This window comes from Otolemur garnettii, unplaced genomic scaffold (assembly GCF_000181295.1).
Source record: "Otolemur garnettii isolate 467f Iridium unplaced genomic scaffold, OtoGar3 scaffold00012, whole genome shotgun sequence".
In the NCBI taxonomy this organism is placed as follows: domain Eukaryota; kingdom Metazoa; phylum Chordata; class Mammalia; order Primates; family Galagidae; genus Otolemur; species Otolemur garnettii.
The window spans coordinates 29,150,929-29,161,416 of NW_003852407.1; the positions used below are offsets into that span (position 1 = coordinate 29,150,929).

The 10,488-nt window shown below is 35.8% G+C and overlaps 1 protein-coding gene across 1 annotated transcript in view; it reads right to left on the reverse strand.

The window, feature by feature from the left end:
* MIB1 (mindbomb E3 ubiquitin protein ligase 1) overlaps positions 1-10,488 on the reverse strand; it is a 117,056-nt gene that overhangs the window by 20,477 nt on the left and 86,091 nt on the right. Inside the window, exons 13-14 of the mRNA XM_003784788.3 lie at positions 3,833-3,965; positions 376-462 (exon numbers count right to left, since the gene is read on the reverse strand). Of these exons, the coding sequence (XP_003784836.1) occupies positions 376-462; positions 3,833-3,965 (220 nt within the window). The remainder of the gene's footprint in view (positions 1-375; positions 463-3,832; positions 3,966-10,488) is intronic.

The window sequence follows — 10,488 nt, forward strand, 5'->3', positions numbered from 1 at the left end:
GGTTCTATGGAATTTGTAACAGCAAATGTCCAGCCAAAGCTTTTAATTTGTAATTTACTCTTAATTTTACAAATTAAAAGGGAACATACTTCTTAAAACTAATATATTTGTTTGAAATTTTCTCATTTAATATTCTAGGAATTCACAAATGTAGCAACAAAATTATAAAGACTCTCAATAACAGAATCTAAAGGTTTTTGCTATTAATACTCTTTGTCCAATTGATATAAAACAGCCTAAAATCCTAAGTTGTATACCTAATTATGGCATTTTGGGAAATCTAATAAGGTATCATATTTCAACCTAAAGAGATTCTAAAAAGTTTGTCTGGTTAAAATAATAATAAGCTAAAATTTATGTTAATAAATACTTTACCCTAACAATCTGGGTGTGCTGTCGTTCAACAGCGAGGTGTAGGGCAGTTTGTTGGTTCACATTCTGGATATCCAAGTTTGCATTACCCTGAATAAAAAGAACAGAAATAGTTAAAATCTGACAACAGCAGAAAATACTAGAACTGTAACTATTCATAAGGAATAAGTAACACTGGACACTATTACCACTTTCTCCTCATTCAGCTGTGGTGACATTAGGTAACAGTTGCTAAAATGGGAAAAATAGATGGGGTAACAGACTCTCTTAAGTAGAACAACACATTTTTAAAAATTATTTTTATTATAGTCATTCTAAGAATAAAGGACAAAGCACAGAACAGAGTTCAAACATAACCTCTTTTCCAATATATAGCAATGGAGATAATCGACTCTTTTGAACTGTAAACATTTCCTAAAAAGTTTTATTATCTTTGTATTGAATTTACTTTAATGACCTGATAAGTTCACTTCCCCTTGCTGTATATTTGAGCTCTTTCTCATTCAGTGAAAGCAAACTTTGCTTGAGGTCAGACAGAAGACAATTCTTAATTAGTACATAAAAACAGTTATTAAAGGGAATGGAGTGTCTTATCCAGCATCCTTAGATAAGCAAAGGACTTTATGAGCACAGCTGGTGTCTAATGGGGAAAAGGACTGAGGAGCAAAACAACACTGAAATTAGGGGATCTATGGTTAAGCTCCTTCATTTATAAGCTACATCAACTTTAAGCAAGCATTATACCACTTCATGCCTATTTCCTCAGCTCCAGATTGGTGACAGCACAACTAATTTCACAGGGCTAATTTGGGGATTAAGAAAAATAACATGTAAAACTGCCTGACACAATGTCTGGAATAATTACAAAAATATTGAAATTAAGAAAAGAGATAAAGATTTGAAAGGTAACTTTTACCTTAGATCTTTAGAATCCCTGATTACAACTCTTGATCCTCACCTGTGCCCTTACATTGGGTATCAGGAAGAGCTAAAACTATAGTAATGCTATGCTGTATTCTGGAAGGTGGGAGTTTCTGGTTTGCTTTTATTATTTATGTTTTTTGGAGTGTGGTTGTGAGGTATGTGATTTCAGCTAATTTTCTTCATCATGTCTGTTTATAAATATGAAAGTGAAGGATTTTCTTTGTATGTTTCCTGAGCTTTTCCATCACTTAGAATTTACTAACTAGTATTTACCTTACAGGTATGCATTACAATTTGTTTATACAGGCACTAGTTGATGAATTAGTGCTTGCTTCCAGTGTGGGGTTTATTATAAAGTTGCTACAAATATTTAGCACAAGTACTTCCATACAAATGTATCTGAAGTTTTTGCTACATATGGAGAAGCAGGACAGCTAGGCCATATAGTGAGTACATGTTTAACTTTGTTAAGAAACCACCAAACTGATTTTCAAAGTGCCTGCATTAAAAAACACTAGCAATGTATATGAATTCTCATTGCTCCACATCCTAACCAATACTTGGTTTTGTCTGTTGAATTCTAGCCATTCCAGGCTTGTCACCCATAGCTCAGTGGTTAGGGCACCAGCCACATACACTGGGGCTGGCAGGTTCAAACCCAGCCTGGACCTGCAACAATGACAACTACAACAAAAAAACAGCCAGGTGTTTTGGCAGGCACCTGTAGCCACGTGGGAGGCTGAGGCAAGAGAATCGCTTAAGCCCAAGAGTTTGAGGTTGCTGTGAGCTGTGATGCCACGACAATCTACCGAGGGCGACACAGTACGACTCTGTCTCAAAAAAAAAAAAAAAAAAAAAAAAATTCTAGCCATTCCAACAGGCGATTGGCAGTATCTCATTTTGGTTTAATTTCTGTTTCCCTAATGACCGATGAAACTTTCATTTGCTTTTGTTAACTGTATCTCCTTTGGAAAGAGGATGTTTAATTTTTTTGCCCATTTTAATAAGGCTATTTGTCCTTTTATTATTAAATTATAGAAGTTCCTTATAAATATTCAGGATACCAGTACTCTGTCAAACACATGTTTTCCCTAGTGTGGCTTTCCTATTTATTTTCTTAATGATGTCTTTTGATGAACATAAGTTTAATTTTTGATGAAGTCTAATTTATTAGGTTTTTATCCTTTTATGAATAAGTATCTTTGCCTACCTCTAAGTCAAAAGATATACTCCTATGTGTGTTTGGTGATTTTTTTTCTCCCCCTCTAAAGCATTAAGTTTTTAGGTTCAGGTCTATGATCCATATAATTTTTGTATCTATAAAGTGTCAAGTAAAGGTCAAGATCTTTTTGTTTTGGAGGTTTTAGGGACTTTGGGGAGAGTTGGTTTTTGTTTTTTGGTGTATGTATATCTACTTATCTCAGCCTCATTTTTGAAAAACTGTATTTTCCCCTGCATTAAATTACTTTGGTTCCGCTACCAAAAATTAACTGACTATACATGTGTGGTTCTATTTATATATTCTGCATTTTTTAATCTGTATGATCGATATATAGAAAATACTAAGGAATCAACAAAGAAGCTATTAGAATTATTAAGTTTAACAAAGGTCATAAAATACATGGGCAATATACAAAAAAAGAATTTTATTTATATATACTGGCAACATAAAATTGGAAATTGGAAATAAAAAAAAATACAATTTATAATAGCATCCCAGAAAAACTACTTAAGAATGAATCTAATATATATAACAGCAAACAACCAACCAATAAACAAAAACTAATAAGCTGATTCTAAAATTCACATAGAAAGTTTCTGGAACATTAAAGTAATTCTAAGAACAAAAAAGTTGGCAGATTTACTCTCCCTGATGTCAAAACTTACTGTAAAGCAACAATAACCAAGGTAGAATGATAGTGGCAAAGTTCAGTTACTTAGGCTTCGAATGAAAAGGAAATTATTATAATGAACAGAGCAGTAATTTTAATAGTTCAGGCTTAAATTGGCATGGAGGGAGAAGGCAGTTTAACTTGTAAACTATTTCTTTAAACATCTATAGTTTGGGATGTGTATCTTATAACCTGGTACCTACTTACGAAGTCAGGAATCACACACCACTCATGGCAACTTCAGTGCATTTCCTCTCACCTCAGCCTACAGGTGCCTGCCACCATACCTGCCTGGCCACCCCATCGACATGGATGGTTCTTGGTGCTGTGGTTGATGCTTTTTTCCACAGTAATGGCAGCAATTCTCAGGAATCCCTGTTAGTTGACGCCCATTTCATCAGCCCAATCCAGGAAGACATGCAGAGGATATACTAGAAACCGAGGGATCCATCCTCATTCTCTCCTCCCCCCCCCACACACACACAAAATTCCTCTTCATGTAACAACCAGTGTTAGGCAGAAGACAAAATGGGCATTATATTTGAAGTTTTATCATTATGGGATTATACTGCAACCTATAAGGCAGGTGATGAATAGTAATATTCTCAAATTATTAAAAAAAGTTATTGAACTGCTTTTCCTACCTGATGCACCAACAGTTCAGCCACTTCCACATGATTATTAAGGGCAGCCAGATGCAAGGCAGTATAGCCATCATCTTTCTTCTCATCCACAATCCACGGGCGTGGCAATTTAGATAGTAAAACACGCATTGCACTGAAAGTTAAATTCGTATCACTTTTAATTTATATAATTTGATATTTTCTTTAGAAAAATATATTCAAAAGAAATTTCTGAAATCAAATGAAGATATTTATTTTTTATAAAATCATGCTCTTAGAGACAAAAATTCAATTTTTCTAAATCTCGAATGTATAGCCTTTCGGTATTTTGAGAAATGAACAAAGTATCCCTAGTTAGAATGGAAAGAAAACAGAAGGGTAGCACTACAAAGAAGAAAGGGGAAAAAACAAAGAAAAAAAAACTAAGGAGGACACCAAGTTTGGCTTTGTAGAATCTCTCAGGTTCACTTTCAATAGTTCATGTATCTATTAATGAAAGACAGTCAGGAAACAACTGACTACAAAAACAAAAAAAAATTGGAACAACTGTTATGATTTAGATACCCAGCCCCAGCCAAAAAATGCCAAAAAAAAAAAAAATCTAATGTATGTCATTTAGTACTGCTAAATCCAGTTTACATCAAAGCATACAAAATGGCAATTATAATTTAATATTTGAAATGTATTTATTTTTTGAGACAAAGTCTCACTCAGTTACCCTTCGCAGAGTACTATGGCATCATAGCTCAGAGTAACCTCAAACTCTTGGGTTCAAGAGATTCTCTTGCCTCAGCCTCCCAAGTAACTGGGACTACAGGTGCCCACCACAATGCCCAGATATTTTTAGAAATGGAGTCTCACTCAGGCTGGTCTCGAACCCATGTGCTCATGAGCTCAGGCAATCCACATTTGACTCAGCCTCCCAGAGTGCTATGATTACAAGTGTGAGCCATGGCACCCGGTCTTTCAAAAAAAAAAAAAAAATTTCCCCCCAAATCAAAACACTATGACAATACTTTGGGTTTACTGCATTAAAAATCTTTTTAATTTGCACCTTATTCCTTTTACTCAAAATAAACCAATGGAACAAGTTGTAATTATATGGTGTGGTTCATGGTAACTTCATCAAGTTGTTTATTTTTTTTTCACTTTATTTTGTTTTTATCTTTGTTTTTGAGGTAAGGTTTCTCTCTGCTGATCAGGCTGGAGTATAATGGCAGAATCACAGCTCACTATAACTTCCAACTCCTGGGCTCACACAATCCTCCTGCCTCAGCCTCTTGAATAGCTGTGACTTCAGACACTAGCCACCCACCAGGCTAATTTTTTCAATTTTTTGTAGAGACAGGGTCTCACAATGTTGCCCAGGCTCATCTTGAACTCTTGGCTTCAAGCAGTTGTTCTGCCTTTACCTCCCAAAGTGCTAGGATTATAGGAGTGAGCCACCAGGCTGGCTCATCAAGTTGTTCTTAAAGTCACATTAACTGAAGAGATATTCCTGAGACGCTGGTTTATGGAATCACATGTCCCACTGTCCCATTCTAGTTTCAGAAGTACACTCTCACATTACATGGCCAATAGCTCAAAGAAAGGATAGGGGAAGGGGAGCACCTCTCCCTCTGGGTGCAAGCTGCTGGGAGTCTTCATTTACTTGTTTTGGCCTTGCATTTCCTGAGTGAACAACCTAGAGAAAGCTAAAGTCCCTCAGAAGGAGAGACAGGAGGTGCCTGTAGCTCAGTGGGTAGGGCGCCAGCCACATGTACCAAGGCTGACAGGTTCAAACTCAGCCTGGGCCAGCAAAACAATGACAACTGCAACAACAAAAAAATAGCCAGGTGTTGTGGCAGGTGCCTATAGTCCCAGCTACCTGGGAGGCTTAGGCAAGAGAATCACTTAAGCCCTAGATTTTGAGGTTGCTGTGAGCTGTGTCGCCATGACACTATATCCAGGGTGACAGCTTGAGCCAACGGCTCAGAAAGTTACTAAGGCACTTAAATAGAAATAGATATGTATTATTTGAAGTCCACTGTCTCTCTGCTAACCTTAACTTTGTGTCGTTTTGCTTTTTCCTCTCTCAGTAGGATACACATAACGGAACTGTCAAAACAAGGAAGATAGCAATTCCAGGCTATAGCTAGAATTGACAGAAATTATCCTAGTCCCTTCCAGATCACCTTCTCCAAAGTAAATAAAGTCCTAATAACAAAATGCACAGATCTGGGAGGCATCGGTGGCTCAGTGAGTAGGGCACCAGCCCCATATACCGAGGGTGGTGGGTTCAAACCTGGCCCAGGCCAAACTACAACAAAAAAATAGCCGAGCGTTGTGGTGGGTGCCTGTAGTTCCAGCTACTCAGGAGGCTGAGGCAAGAGAATCACCTAAGCCCAGGAGTTAGAGGTTGCTGTGAGCAGTGATGCCACAGAACTCTACCGAGGGCAATAAAATGAAACTCTGCTCTAGCAAAAAATTTTAAAAAATGCATAGTTCAGATTTCAGATAACTTGTTTTCATCTAGGAACAAATCTATTCTGTTAATTAATCCTACTTACAAAAATGATGCAAATTATACTATAAAATAATAATTAAAAGGGTGGCACCTGTGGCGAAAAGGAATAGGGCACCAACCCCATACACCAGAGATGGCAGGTTCAGACCCAGCCCCAGCCAAAAAAATAATAATTAAAATACTACCTTTGTTCCTCTAAAAGTGAGAGAATAAGAAATATGTCATAAAAATTAAATTTACAGAGAACATGGCATTATTTAATCCAAATGCTTTCTTTTAAACTGACTGAATGAATTATTAGAATACTAGCAAGGTATTTTAAATAGAAATGGTAAACTTCTGACTCTCCATAGAAACAATGTTAAATTGGAAACTGAGGGGAATACATCAGGCAACAGTTAATTAAGTAAATAAAACATACAGGAAATAATCAGAGAAAAAGATCTGTAAAAGAGGAAATCCAGAAGTCCAGCTGGGCTAAAATTTAAATCAACAGTATGAAACTATAATATAATTAAAAAGATGAAAATTAGGTTATCTTTCTCTGGAAAATAGTAATGTTTTAAAGAGAGAAAATGGTTTATGTGAAGACTGTAAGAATGAGAAAAGTATTTGTCAGTGTATCTTCAGAATTACCCAGAGAAAGTCTTCTGAGAGGCAACCACAGTTTTCTAATTTGTAGTCTAGTAGAATGCCTTCACCATTATCAGTACATCACGTATATGGAAAATTCTCATAGTTAAGGACACTATTGGTTAAAATCATCCAACCAATTGCCTTGCTCATCAATCAATTTCCAATTGTAACTTAGCTTTTCATAGATTTTCTCCCCCCAGGGGAAAAAAAAATTTACAGATTAGATGTTTTGAGTACTGTACTATATGTAACTTACTTGGCAATATTTCTTTCTATAAGCAAAAATTTGGCATTTTGACTGAAACATCAATCTCTTACAAGTTTAATTAATGTTAGTCACTCATTCCAAGTCCAACCACCTATAAAGCCAAGGCCAACACTTGGGACCTGTGAACCCTAACTTTGCATTCTCGTCCATGGCATCTCTACCTCATACCTCTGAACTGCAACAAATGGTCATAATTCATATCTAATACCAAAATTTCCATATATTGTTTATAAAAGTACCATAAGGTTGCTGTAAGAATTAAGGAAAATTATGTAAAAATGTTCTAGTATAGGGTCTGAAATTCTTCAGTACACTCTGATGATAACTCTAACTATGCACTATAACCAAACCAACATAGTACAAATCTCTCTTTTCCCCCCTTCTCTTTCCCAATGTATCTTGATCCTCCTGTATCTTGATCTTGGTTACCCTTATTATCATTTAATCAGCCATCCTACTTAGAAACCTAGGAATCATTCTAGTGTTTCAACTCTTTCCTTCCTTTTTACTCCCACATTCAAATTGTCCTCGATTCTCCTTTTTAAAACTGGAACTATTCTTACCCATGACCTCCAACCCACAGATAGGCTGCCATTATCTTTCCTCTGAACATTTACAACAGGCCCCCTTCCAAACCTATCCCCTACCTCACTCTCACACAAAACAATTTTTGCAAATTCAAAATTATTACCGTTCACCTTAAAAAGTCTTTCCCGCTAAGTAAACTTAAAATAAGACTGACCTCGACAAAAATTATTCTAAAATATACTTTCCTACTTTAATATGCTTTAAAAGAACATAAGATTCAACTTAATATTTTGTTAAAATCAATTACAGCAAAGTCTACTCTTGATTTATGCTTGGTTTAAGTTGTAGAGAAACAATGCAAATAGTCCCAAGTCAAAATTAATGAAAGGGTCGACTATCAACTAGCCAAGTGTCCGTAGATTAATTTTTGTTGTTGCTTTTAAATAAACTTTTTATTTTAGAACAATTTCAGATTTATAGAAAATTGCCAAAGCTAGCACAGAGTTCCCATATATCCCACAGTTTATATTAGCATGATACAGTTGTTATTATGCAATCAATAAACCAATGGTAACACACTGATATTAACTCAAGTCCACACTTCACTAGTTTTATTTTATGTTCCTTCTCTCCTCCAGAATACCACGTTACATTTAGTTGCCATGTTTTCATAGGCTCCCTTTGGCTGTGACAGTTTCCCAGATTTTTCTTGTTTTTGATGAGACTGATAGTTCTGAGGAATACTAATTGGACTTTTTGTGGGATGTCCCTCAGTTGGAATATGTCTGATGTTTTTCTTATAAAAGTGCCATTTCACCACATCACATCAAAGGTATCAACTATCAACAAGCCTTATCACTCTAGATCACCAAGCTGAAGTAGTGCTTGTCAGGTTTATTCTGCTCTAAAGTGATTCTTTTTTCCCTATTTCTAAACTATGCTCTTTGGAAGACAGTCACTATGCACAGCCTACATTAAGGAGAGGGAAGTTATGGTCCACCTTCTTGAAGTATCTACACAAATTATTTTAAATTCTAAATGGAAATGTGGAGTAGATTGGTTTTAAGAAACTGTAACCCTCTCAATTAGAAACTGCCAGTCCTCTCAAAAAAATAAAAACAAATAATGTAGGGCCTCAAGAAAAGTGGCCATCTTTGGGCAAGCTAAGCTAAGAGGAAGGTAAGCAGAACAGTCCCAAATCCCCTCACCCTTATGTCAAAGTAGCAGCTCAAGGAAGCCTATCTCCTTCCTTCTCAAGGGGCAGGCAATCTTAGGTACACATGATACAACCACAAAGGCCAGCTGCAGGCCCTTCCCTTCAGCGCTTCAGGTAATTAAAGAGACTGTTACACTACAAGAACTGAGATTCACGGAGTTACAGGGATGAGGGTGTTACCAGCTCAATAAATCAATAATTTTATCAAGCCAATAGTATTACCCATGGAGCACAGTACATGAGATTTAGAGATATTTTCCCTAATGCTCAAACTCTTCTTTATTTCTCAATCTGGTTGTTTTCCAATAGGCTAAGGACATGCATGTTTTAAAGATAAGATCTTACTACCAGTTAAGCAGGCATTTGTGAATAGTGCCAAAGAAGCATTAAGTTCCAGAACAACTAATAATGGTGCCTAGCATAATCCCTGGCACATGATAGTACTCAAACGTTTGCTGAATGATGAACAAATGAGTTCTAAGAAGCAGAGGGGACAAACAGCTGTCTGCATTGGTATGTAGTGTTCAAATGGCACTGGGTCAATATGTACGGCCTGCCATGCTTTGCAATCTTACTGCAGAGGCAGGCAGCATTTTCCCAAGCAAACTCTAGTAGCTAAACATCTTAAGGTATTACTTAAGGTGAAAAGATATTAGGATATCACTCTAGCATATATTAGGTGTTCAATAAATGCTTGCTAAATTAATGAACAATCCCTCAAGTAACAGGTAAAGTATGCTGGTCCAGAATCCATAAAAGAACTTACTTAGAAAGTTGATGAATTATTTTGAGCATATTAAAAGGGGGTTACAACAATTGGAAAACATTTTGTTTAAAAAGATATAGTTTATATACTGAATACACTGAGCTCCAAAGTTTTTTTTTTTTTGAAAGAAAAGAAGAAAAAAATGAACAATCATCTTTCTGAACATAATGAAGAATATTAGCAACATATTATATTTTTGGCTTACTGTTGAGTACCAAGAGTAGTGTATTAATTCTCTAACTCATTTCATTATTATAAACCAGTGCAGCAACATGACATAGTGGGGAAGGGCTCCTACTTTGAAGTCAAATTATCTAACTCAAATTATCTAACTCAAATTCCAGCTCTGGCCAGAACAGCTAGTGATAAGTGGATTATTTAACTTCTATCCCTCAGTTTCCTCATCTGCAAAATGTGAGGAGACTCACAAATCCTACCTCTGAGTTGTTAGGAAAATTAAATGAGTTAATATTTATAAGAGGTTTAGAATAGTGCTAGGCACATACATATGATATAAGTGTTCTTTAAAAAAAATAAATAATTTCACTGCTACAAAATGGTTAACAAAAATGGGCTAATTTAGAAAACTAAAATTAACCTATCTTATACTCTGAAGCAAGTCATCTCATAATACATGTAGCATTATTTCACTACCTAGGAAAGCTGCTCTTTAAAATTGCCAAATATTTAGCTATTCACAAGAATTAAACTGCTATAATACTTTGTCTCTTTTTTTCTATTTTTTTTTTTTTTTTTT